This window comes from Uloborus diversus, chromosome 4 (genome assembly GCF_026930045.1).
Source record: "Uloborus diversus isolate 005 chromosome 4, Udiv.v.3.1, whole genome shotgun sequence".
Lineage (NCBI taxonomy): Eukaryota > Metazoa > Arthropoda > Arachnida > Araneae > Uloboridae > Uloborus > Uloborus diversus.
In genome coordinates, this window is record NC_072734.1 from 179437402 (window position 1) to 179450413 (window position 13012).

Below are 13012 nucleotides of genomic sequence, written 5' to 3' on the forward strand. Positions count from 1 at the left end.
ATGAAATTCATTAGTATTATTGCGCTATAATATTTTTACCTTTATCTAATGCAAAAATATTGCATTTTGCTCTGATGGCATCAGTGAATGGCATTTCATCACTTGGGATGTCATGAGCATAAGCGTAAAAAATGAAATTGAATCTGCGCATCGATTAAAATATTGTTTTAAAAATACTAAACTTTTACAGTGATTTTTTATTATTAATAACTAAGGTTTCTTGAAAAACTTTGTTTTTTGCAGGGTCAAAGGCAAAATCAAATAGCAAGGCGAAATCAAACAGCAAGCCAAAAAAACCTCACAATAACCGAAATGGACGAAAGCATTCCCATGCAAATCATAAGAACAAAAATCACTCAAACCACAAGAAGAAACCCCACAAGAATCATAGAAATTCGGGTAGTTCAAAACCAAAATACGGAAATAAGAAAAAGAAATCTACTTCCGAGCCTTATCCTTCTTCAGCCTTGTTCAATACCACAACTGTACCTGAATATATAATGGCAATGACTACTAATGTTCCAAAAGCTGAGACTTCCAGAAGTACTGATTTAGGTGGAAGTGAAACACAAGGAGGTATAAGTACTACCCAGAGCCCTGAAATCTCGTCAGACGCAAGTGAGGGTACTACACAACGAGCAGAAAGTTCAGCGCAAGAATCTGGAACAACAGACGTGTTACAAACTACAAGTCAACCGGCTGAAGCGAGTGGAGATACCACAAAAGCTGAAATTACCACTCAAGTGACTGAAGATGCTGTTAACAGCAAAACATCACAATCTAACTCTGATGAAGGCACTACTGATGAGTCAGATAAAAGAGATGATTCATCATCCACCATTCAAAGTGATAATAATGGCAACGATAAAACAAGTATAAAACCATCCTCTAATGATCAAAGCATTTCCACTACAGTATCTGAGGCTCTTAATGTTTCAAATATGGAATCTAAAACAACTCCAAAAATTTTAAATATTGGCCAAACAACGGGAAGTACTCAACGACCGAAGAAAAAACACCCTAACAGAAACAAACCATCGAAACCTAAGCGTAAAAACAATCACAAAGGAAGTGGGACTAAAAAAGGGAGAGCAGGTTCAAATAAATCAAGTAATGACAGCCACAACTCTACTCAAAGTACCTCAACTTCGGAAGAAAACAATCAACCACCAGCTGAAAGCAGTTCTTCCTCTGAAAACAGCTCTTCTTCAACCAAAAACGAGCAACTCTCAACTGAAAGCACTGTAGCTTCAAGCGAAAACGAACAACAATCGACTGAAAACAGCTTAACTTCCAGTGAAAACAGTGACCAACCAGAATCTACCACTTCAAGCGATCTAGCTGGAGGCAGTATAACTAGCATGAGTACACCTTCTAATGACCAAAGCTCTACAACAGTATCACCTGAGACTAGTGATACTTCAAGCACAGGATCAAACACCACTCCAAAACGTTCGAGTAACGGTCCAAAAAAGGGGAGCAGTGAACGACCATCCAAGAAATCTCCAGCAAAAAGTCGGTCAAGAGCCAGTACAAACAAAAAAAATAATAGAGGAAGTGGAAAAAAACGAAATAGATCACAGTCAAGTACTGCTAAAAATGAAGATCTAAGTTCTACTCCAAGTATCTCAACTACGAAAGAAAACAATCAATTGCCAGCTGTAAGCAGTTCTTCTTCCTCTGAAAACAGCTCTTCTTCAACCAAAAACGAGCCTCTCTCAACTGAAAGCACTGTAGCTTCAAGCGAAAACGAACAACAATCGACTAAAAACAGCTTAACTTCCAGTGAAAACAGTGACCAGCCAGAATCTACCACGTCAAGCGATCTAGCTGGAGGCAAACCAACTAGCATGAGTACACCTCCTAATGACCAAAGTTCTACAACAGTATCACCTGAGACAAGTGATACTTCAAGCACAGAATCAAACACCACTGCAAAAGGTTCGAATAACGGTCAAAAAAAGGGGAGCAGTCAACGACGATCCAAGAAACCTTCATCAAGAAGCCGGACAAGAGCCAGTACAAGCAGAAAAAACAATAGAGGAAATGCAAGAAACCGAAATAGGTCACAGTCAAGCACTGCCAAAAATGCAGATCTAAGTCCTACTCCCAGTACCTCAACGTTAAAAGAAACCACGCAACAACCACCTGAGAGTATTTCTTCATCAACTGACAGATTTTCTACTTCAGGCGACAGTGATCTACAAGCAGATGAAAGCAGATCTTCTGAAAACGAAGAAAATCAACAAGCAGATGAAAGCAGATCTTCTGAAAACGAAGAAAATCAACAAGCAGATGAAAGCAGATCTGAACATGAGGAAAAGCAACAGGCAGATGAAAACTCCTCAAGCGATGACAATCAGCAAATGACTGACAACAGCTCAATTTCAAATGAAAATAAGGACCAGTCAGTTGACAGCAATTCTTCATCTAGTGAAAGCTCCAGCAGTAACACAGGTTCGTCTTGTTAAAGTATAAATTTGCATGCTAAAACTCGCATTTTCCTAATAGAAGTTCTAGTTTCAATACTCCGCGAACATTTTTTGCTACTTTTAAAATTATTTTACAAAACACTCGGAAAAAATTTTAACACCAAAAGATGAATAAATGCTTATGAAAATATAAGTGGGATCATGAAATTAAACCGCTAATGTCATTCTATGAAAAAGGAAATAAAACATTAATTCCCCTGTTTAAAAAAGAAAATCTCCGTAAAATTGTCCATTTATATTTTCGAATAATAAAAAGGGGAATATGGGGCAAAGAGAACTAGCGAGGCAAAGTGAAATGGTGAAATATTTACCCCGCTTTTAGCGCCACTTACCTGGTAATAGTTTAACTATGTAGTAACATATGTTGTCTATTCCAGTCAAGAAAAAAGTAACTCTGAAAATCAAAGCATATGATAATACAATCAATTTTCAAAAATTGGTACTCAAATTGTAATATTTTGTTGTAAGTCAAAGATTATTTCAATATTATCGAATGATAAAGTTCTTGTTATTAACATTTTAAATATCAATTGGGACCTTCTAATATTCGGTTCAATATTCATTTAGTCAATATTTAGCTTATTTGTATTTTTAATATTTTTCAAAATTAGTCAAGTACATGCGGGACAAAGTGAAATTTATTTATTTCAGTTACTCATTCAATAATTTACTAAATCACTTACGTATTCATTTATTAACTAATTTATTTACATTCCTTCATTGAATAATACTTTTATATTACTTCATTCATTCACTCATTTTCTTATTCACTCAATTATTTTTCCTCGTGTATTAGTTAATTAATTTATTTATTTATTAGTTTATTGTTTCGTTATCTTTTCATTCATTCATTCATTCTTTTACTTGCTCATTAATTTGTTCAAAGATATTTTTCACAATAGAAAAAAAAATATTTATTACGATAAATATTTCATTTTTCACTTTGCCCCATGAAAAAAACAAAGTGAAAATTTTTTCCTTTTTTTGAAGAAACAATTTTACTGCCAAAAATAAAGAATAAAATTTCAATGCAAATTTTAGTATAAAATACAATGTTCTTTATTGGTGTACCGCAATTTTCAAAACAAATTTCCAATTTGTTCATTTTGAAAAAGCTCAGTCCTCTTAACCATTCCACTTTGGTCCACATTCACCTATATATACAGTAGACCCTCGTTTTATGCGGGGGTTACGTTCCACGGAAATGCCGCGTAAATCGAAACCGCGTAAATTGAGAGCTAATAATAGTGTTAAAATAGGGGTTTGGTTCCGTAGATAACAAAATACTTCATTCTAGTGATGACTAATTGTTTAATAAGTTTAATTCGTACTTATATGGACTTTTATGCACAACATGCATAAAGAAAACAGAAATTAATTTTGTGTTCCGTTTATAAAGAGGAGTAGAGAGAGGAGTGTAGGCCTATGATAGTCTTTTGGCAGTCATTAAGAATTTTTCTCTGTAATTCTTTGCAGAGCATTAACGCATCCATGATCACTTGCATCATTTCCATGATAGAATCTTCCTTCACTAACAAATCAGAAAGATCATTTCTATTGTCTATGAATGGCTCAAAATGTTCAATGTGAACATTTTTGGTTGTGCGTCATCGATGTCGATATATTCGTTGCTTTTGTCCTCCTTTCTCACTCCTAAAAGCTCTCCTCCCAGTGAGTTCTGAACTGTGTGAGTTTAATAACTTTATTTCTGGAAAGAGCTCTGGAACCAATCGCATAAAATGTCTCCAGTGGCCCAAGCTCGGTCATTAGCACGCCAAAATGCATATTACACGTAATCTGCAATCTTTAGGAGTTTGGATTTTGAAAGAGGGGAAATTTTTATCTGTTTGCATTGCCGCATCCGCGTAAAACCGAAACTCATCCGCGTAAAATAAAATAAAGGTGTCAAATCTTAAACCGCGTATAATCGAAATCGCGTAAAATAAACCCGCGTAAAACGAGGGTCTACTGTATAGCAACTGCAGCAAGGAGCAGATCTGGTGTCTTTCTAATGCGGCTGTGTTAGAGGTTCTACCTTTTACAGACCTAGTGTGACCCCCGATATAATATCCATTCTTTCATATTTCACCAGTATCGGCGGATGCAATACCACCAGAATGGGGTAGTTTCCTTCAGTCAAAAATACCACTTTTAGTCAATGAAATTGATAGAATAAAAAAAAAATAATAATAACATGGACCCAGGAAATTCTTTCATTGTTACAACAGTTAATTTTTAATTAATTTTTTAAAATGTTCGATTTTTCAAACAAGGCGTGGTCTTGATGACGTCTCAAATGATGCGCTTTGGCGCATCTTTGTACCGCGTTTCCACGTTATGATAATCAAGAAGCGAATTAAAATTGCGCTCTATGCTTGCTTTCAACCCTATCGTTGCCAATACACGTGAGTAAAGATGCGAATTAAATATTTTGCTCTATGAATGGCAACACAGAATGGCATTTCATCATTTGTAATGTCATCGCCAAGAAATGTAAACAATGAAAGCTACCTATTTAAGTATTTTTTTAAAAATATTAAACTTAAACAAATTAATTAAAAAATGGTCAGATCCTATGTTTTTAAGCATGCTCTTTCAAAAAAAAATACTTTTAAAATTTTGGAAACGACCCCATTTTGACTCCCAGTTTTCCACCAGATGCAGGCACTTGGGTAAGGTAGAGCCGCTATATAGATAGGCCGACGCATCAGCTTAAGCTTAGCCATTTTGGATCGGATTTTTCATTGTTGCACTGCTTGGGTTACCACAGCAAAGTTTCGGATTTCGCCAAATTTGCCGAAAATAATATTTTATCCAATAAATACTTCACGTGCCGCTAATAATTGATCACAGTGAACAATCACCAAACGCGATAAGTCGCCAGAAAAGACAACCACTCAAACACGCGCTCCGATCCAAAAAGAATGATCTTCAGCTGATGCGCCGGCTGGTATATATAGGGGCCTTAGGGTAAGGAGCAGCTAGATTTTTTTAAATTGATACTTTTCCTAATAACAAGCAAATTTTTATTTCGGTCCACCAACTTATCCTTTTTTCATGCCTTGTAGCATTTCATTTTCTTTCATTATTTCTTAGAAGTTAAAATTTTGATGCAAAATTTGCGGAATTAGGGGGGAAATAACTTTTAATAATGTTCCTTAATAAAAAATATTCATGATATTCTTCTGAAAATATCAAAGCGGAAGCTATTAAAACTTCTTTTGTGTTCAAGAATTAAATAGAACTTATGCATTTGTTTTTCAATAGAATGTATTATAATTTTTACTGAAATCTCATGTAGTAGTACTTTCAGTGCCTTAAAGCTGCACGCCAATGATCTGAAAAATAGTTTCAAAAGTTTATTGTTAGTATCACAGTAACTGACCATATTGTAAAACTAAGTTCCAATTAAGGCATGATTACAACTCTTTTTTTTAAAGAAGTTTGTGTATGCATTGAAAAACAATATGTTGACACTAAAGTCAAGGGTACCTTCTCTAAAATAATAGTACCTACATAGTATAGTATGTAAGTGCATTTTAACATATCAAGTCTTAGATTTTAAGAGAATGACATGTTCGATTCGGCGACACACGCTTTGGCGTCAATATTGGATCATGCGCAGTACACACTACACAGTATATGATGTACAAATGGCCTGCATTGCTGAAGTTGAAGGAGGTATAATATTAAAATCTGAGCCTTTAGGCATCAATGCGGTTTATTGAGTCGCAGCCTATACCTATTCAGCAACATTGTCTAGAATTTTGTATTCTTTCGAATTAACAAAGTTGGCACATGGCCCCGTCTTCCATCAATCTCGAAAAACAGCTTTTCTATCCCCTAAAAATGATTTTTTTTTCTTTTTTCATAACGAAGTTTTAAGCTAGTAAATTTATAGCTCACAACCATATACAAAACAAATAATAAATTAATCAGAACATGATCAAAGAAGGAAACATAATGGCTTGGAGCACACATTTGCTAAGTAGCTATAGGTATTTTTCTTCAGAGAATTTTCAAAGCTTGGATTTGAATCAAAATACAAATGTATTATTCATTAGCTCTGAAATTTAGATATTGTGTATGTTGAATTTTTAAGAAAGCATGAGAGCAGCCGTTATGTGTTCTTGGTCAGCTAGTTCATTTCCAAAGCTTAATCCATTTTTCCAAAAAATGTTACTTCAAACTAGTACTCTAACCATAGACTTGCAGTTGCAGATTAATAGTAACAGTTTAATAACTGTGAAATAACGATTTGGTTATCTTTCTGAATACACATTTTTCACATAATATCCCTACTATCCTTTTAAGATCGATAAATTTATCAAAAATAGAAGCTAAATGAGCATTTTTTTTTTCGAATTTACTATCAACAATCTCACAATTTTTAGAAGAATACTTTTAATTAAAGGATACATAGCAGTTGCTTTTGTTAGTATTAAAAAGTGCTCAGAAATATCAATTTTCTTGTTATGCTATCCATTGTCAAAAATGGAATTTTAGATAGTTTACATCAAGGACAGTTATATTTAAGCATTTTTTAAGCATGATGTTTCAACTATTTTCAAGAATTTTCGAATCCAAATGTTATAATTAGAATATAGTTAGTGGAGTATTATTAGTATAATAGCTATAATAGTAGCAAATGCATGCTTTAAGAATTCTAAACGCATTAATTGAACCTTATATTTCAAGAGACGACTCTTTGACCTTCACATTTTACTAACCTTAATTTAATACCATTCATTCAGGATGGATAGAAATTAGCTTATTGCTTTTATAACAGCTTTATGCTCATATTTGCTGAAAGCTCAATTTTAAATAAAAATTGCTCTAAGACCAAGTATAATACCGCAACAATTCAATGCTTTGTTAATCAAAAATGAGAATAAAAAATTGTAAAGAAACTCTCTATTTTAATAAAATTAAACAACTTCCAGAAAACTCACAAATAGTTTCAATTACAAACAGATTGGAACTGATACTCTTATATCTTAGCTAAAAAATGTACAAAAAAAAAAAGGGTCATGAACACACAAGTCAAGAAAAAAAAGTGACTCATCCAAGAATTCTTATCAAAATTTCAGAATTTGAACTGAAGATGGTTTTTATTTTTTTGAAATGTGTTTCATCCGAGATATTACTGGTTACATGCCAAGCTGTATGAAAAAATTATAAACCGTTTTGACGATTCTTCCTTCTCTGAACACATTCATTAGGAGTGTTCATTAGAAATTTTAAATTAGGAGCAGAAAAATATGCATTCTGCCCGCTGCAGTTCAACTTCGAATAGCTACAGTTCAGGAACATGTTCTTCTAAAATCTCAAGAGAAGTTCAAAGTTAGATTTGAGAAACCTATTTGCATTTGTTAAACATGCAACTGTCAAGCATTTGTGCTTGAAGAGATTATCTGATGAATATAAAGATACAAATAGATTTTGCATGAATAGTGAAATAAAAGCCATATTTCGACTTATTTAAAAATTACACAGAGCGAATGAACTACTTTGTTATACAAAATGAAACTAAGAAGAAGAATGAAGAAAGAGATAATCCCCAGTCGCCAACAGGCACCCATTTCATTTAAAATGACTTCCAAAAAGTCGCCAAAAGAAGCAACCATTAGTTCCTTTATTTATTAAGGCCATATCGTGTATCGTGCTACGACAACACGCTTCCGATCCTCAGATCCTCAGCGCATCGGTCAACTCCAACTTGGCAACGTAATTCAGAGTAAACTTCCTTAAGGTAATTTATTTTTTGCGCAGAGCATCTTTGTAAGAAAAATAGCTATCAAAAGTCAAAAGTGGCTGCCATTTTTTATTTTTTTTAGATCTAGCAGCGAGTGGTTACTATTTCGAATTTCTAGTTTGGAGCTTTGAATAAAATTCAAATGTCGACTAATTTAAGAATTGTATAGAGCGAATGAACTTCTCTGCAATACGAAATGAAACACAGAAGAAGAAAAATGAAGAAAGAAGGAAATTAAAGAGTTTTCATGGTGTTTTCAGAAAGCAATCTCAGTGAGTTGCAAAATTATTAATCATTCTAAAGCTTCTAACGCAGAATATTTGGACACAAAAGGATCAGTAAGAATATTGTTTCACATGGTGGTTGAAAAAATAATAAGAGCTTGCTGCATCAATACTACAAACACATCAAACGAAAGCGATCATTTTACTTCTTTCAAAAGTCTCGACAAATGATACAGTGAAATTTCGTTACAACGAATACCAATACAACGAAATTTCCGTTTCAACGAACTACATTTTCAGTCCTTATATAACTACTATTACATTATTTGAATTCCATTATAACGAAATTCCCCTTACAACGAACAACATTTGCAGTCCCTTGAAGTTCGTTGTAACGGGATTTCACTATTAACTAAGTTCTTTGACAAAGCTTGTTCTCCAAGAGTAGCAAAGTAGGGGAATGTGGGACAAAGTGAAATGGTAGTAAATTAATAAGAAGTAAAAGTATTAGCAGTAAATTAAAAAGAAAAGTTGATGGCCCAGGTGAAGAAAAGAAGAAAAATTTCCAAAGCAGAAGCTATAAAACATACTAAATAATTACTGGTCCAATTATAACTTCCACTCAGAAGCCACAGTGAAGCTGCTTCTTCTGGTAATATACAGAAAAGGTTCATTTTTAAAACCATGTTATTAACTTGTTCCCAAATTTTGCGAATGGTGATCACAAGCAGTAAGAAGGATGTGCTTCATTTAGAAAGATGCATTCCAATTAGACATAAACTGAATTACAACTAACTTTTTAAATAACCAGTTTTGCAGTTTTGACTGATTTAACTTTCACTTAACTCAGAAAATTCACTCATTTTTAATTGTTTCAACTCATAGATAAACATTTTACTTTCACTTCAAATATTGACTAAAACCAGTTAGACGCGGTCAACTAGAACTGATAGGACACAGTATGCTGATTGACACTACAAGAAAAAAAGATTCACCTAAATCCGAAACATTTTCTTTCCCAAGTAATTCAAGCAATATGCATAAAGTGACCTCCTATAAAATGACTGATGTCTATTATTTTCCACAAATGTCGAATTCTGAAAATAAACAAGGAGGGCTGACGGATTTCATGTGAGATGCTACTCCTATGGACCAATTGGCATTCATTTTCCATCACTTGAAGCACGATGAATCAATTTGCAGGAAGTTGAAAGTTTTATCAATTTATTTCTTTTTCATCACGATTAATCATCTAATGCTGCCTCGAAAAGGTTCTAAAAATGTTTTTTAATAAAAGGTTGGATGGAAAGCTTTCTAAAAGCAAATGCCATTAAAATACTTCAAATACTACTGGCGTGTAAGTCTTCAAGCAAAAGCACTGGTCTTGGAACTGCGTCTAGTCTTGGAACTATCATGTACCAGCTGTGCCTAGAGCAAAGCATAACTGCAGTATAATAGCACTACACTGAGTATGTCAGCAGTAAACTGTAACTGAAGTATAACTTTGCCTCTTTTTTCTTTTATTGAGTAGCGTCAACCAGAACTGACAAGCCATGATATGCTCACAACCGCTACAAGAGAAAAAGTTTCACTGTCATCCAAAACGATCATTTCCCAAGTTATTCGTATAAAATATAATATGACATCCTATGAAAAAAATGTTTTGACGTCCTTTTTAAATGTATTACTCGGTAGTAGAGCAAAGTTGCAAAATTCAAAAATAAAGATAAAGATTCGAAAACGACAGAAGACCTGCTTAAATACTTGAAACAATATTTATTTGACATACCTAGAGAGTTCTGTTCAATTTCAAACATATTAAAAACTGTCAACTGCTAAAAGGCAGTAAAGAGTATGAAAGCTTAAAAATGAGGAAAGGAACAGATACCAAATTGAATTCTCAATGAATCTGCAAAAACTGTCAGACTTTTGCTAGAAGAAGAGTGAAATTTTCCATTTTACGAAAGACATTTCTAAATTTGACAACAGAAAAGAAAACAATCATCAGGTATTTATTCTTGTTCATAATTTATTTTCTATTAAATAATAGTTACTTTCAAGAAGTCTTGGAAAATGTTTGTAGTATGTATTTTAATGATAATGATACAGAGCTCATGTGTGTTGAACTTAAATACTTACATAATTTTTCTAAAGGCCTTTGGATAAACAGAGAGAGATTGAGAGAAGATTTTTTCCCTAGTATCTTGGATGAAGAAAGCATGAAGAAATAGCAATGTCCATGATCAGTATATAAGATAATGCTAAGCAAATAACCTTTAGCATTAGCTTATTGGCAAAAACGTCGAACCTCATCCCAATCTGAAAAAAAAAATTCTACCATTGTCGATTTCAAATGTTCTCCTAAAAATATTCCGTTGCCTTAAAGGCGATAAGAAAAATTATCTTTTCAGATTTTTTCAAGACTACCTAACTAATTTTGAAATGTAATATATAGAGAACCATGCTTCTAAAGATATTGACAGCAGAAACATTGCTGGTACATTTGTTTCTATGAAAGCCAGAAGCAAATTCATTTGGGGGGGAGGGGGTCGGTATTTTTACTCGCAAACTCTTTATTCAGTTTTATTGCCCGCACGATTTACAAGGGGTTATTTCCAAGTGACACTTTACAAAGCTTGCTAGAATTAATTACGTTTCAAACACACGCCTTTGTTTAGGTATAAATGTAGAAAATGGTATTTAAAATTTTTTTACGTATTCCTAGTTGATATCTCATTGAAATTACTAATAGTATTAACTTTTATAAATGAATAACAACACTTTTTCAAACGTTTTTTCTTGAAAACTTCGGTGAAATTCCTAGTCAAGTATCGAACTCGAAAAAATAGATTTTTTAATGCACCAGACCAGCCATTTAATAACTTGTTTAGAAACAAATTGATGCATTTGAAATATCCGAAAAAACAAACTTTAAAGAATATATATTTATATTAAGGACTGAAAAAAGGAAGTTTTTTCTCATAATGTTGAGTTTTTTTTACAAAACAACAAGATCCGTCTTATATATTTTATTTTGACTCTTCAAATATTTCTGGTAAATTCATCAACAAAATTAAGTTCCTTTAACTCTGCCTTCATATTATTTTTCTTTGTATCTCAATACTTTTCCCGAAGCCGGTATTTATTCCTCTAAATTCAAGGCAATGTATAAGTTGTATTGATCGCTTTTAATTACTTGTACCAATTTTAAAAAATGTCTGTCCAGGATATAAAAGAAACAGAAAGGACGATAACTACCCCTAAACACATATTTTCAACTTTTTAAAAAATAATTTAACATAAAATTAGTTCGAACGGTTGTATATTCAAAACACGTTGACTAACCAAACAAATCCTACCAGCAGTGACAAACACTTTCTTTGTCGAAACGTCATTCCGCAAATTAAGTACTCCACAAACTAAGAAAGATATATTTTTCAAATATCTTCCCTTAACATTTTAAAGTGACACAAAATGTAGCACAAAATTTTCAACAATCAGAAATAGCAAGTGAAGAAAACGAACCATCGGAAGCAAATGCCTGGACTTGTTAGGAGAACTAGAGAAAATGTAGTACTTCGTAATAGGAGAACTCTAAAATCGTCAAAACTGGTAACTTTCAGTGATATAAGAACAGTTTATTCTCCTCAAATCGAATTCGTTCAAATAACCTAATCGCACTTTAAGAGCCTGATGCCCAATAGGAGCAATAGACTTAATCGCTGATGGATCTAGATTTGTCTTAATAGTTCTACAGAAAAAAAAAAAGTTTCCGATGAAGTTACATTTCCCCAGAGTTGGTCAGCAGAAAAAATAATACTAGACTACAAAATTTAAATAAGATAAGAAATAATACTAGACTAATAATTTCTACAGAAAAAAAAAGTTTCCGATGAAGTTACATTTCCCCTGAGTTGGTCAGCAGAAAAAAAAAACATTTGTGGATCCTCTTGTTCACGGTAGAACCCTTTATAAGGCGTCTTACAGAACTTTCAATAAGTACAGCGGTTCTAGTAAGGTATACCATCTGTACCTTCTCTCTTATTGGACAACAACAGGGATCATTCGTTGCACATAAGCAGCCTTGAACATGATGTCACTGCACTAAGTAGAAAACTTCTGGAAAAAACGCTGCTGAAGAAGTAAAGAAAAAAAAAAAAAAAATAGTCTAGGAGTCTCTTTCGACATTGCACGAAACATTTGCTCTTGTCATCGGATATATCTGCAGCGAAAAAACTTTTTCTCCGAAAAAAAACATGATCATATTGAAGATATCGCTGCATAAATCTCCTAAAAGCATAAGCCTTTTCTATCGAAAGTTTAAGTTTACGTTAAAGGATTAAATCTGTCATGTATGTCACTCTGGTTTAAATACTTTCCAAGTTCTTGAGGCAATGCATAATGGACTCCAAACACCCCGAACCCACTATAGTTGGGGGAAATCCAGCCTGTCAGCATTCTGACGGCTACGCAGATCCTAATCCCCACTTTACAACGCCTCCAGGTTAGATTTACCCCACCTATAGTGACACTTCTACCTG

The 13012-nt window shown here is 33.4% G+C and overlaps 1 protein-coding gene across 7 annotated transcripts in view; it reads left to right on the forward strand.

The window, feature by feature from the left end:
• Window positions 1-13012, forward strand: part of LOC129221403 (dentin sialophosphoprotein-like) — a 65234-nt gene that overhangs the window by 23183 nt on the left and 29039 nt on the right. For all 7 annotated transcript variants that reach the window (XM_054855876.1, XM_054855878.1, XM_054855881.1 and 4 more), the window contains exon 4: window positions 244-2457. In XM_054855876.1, coding sequence (XP_054711851.1) covers window positions 244-2457 — 2214 coding nt within the window. The remainder of the gene's footprint in view (window positions 1-243; window positions 2458-13012) is intronic.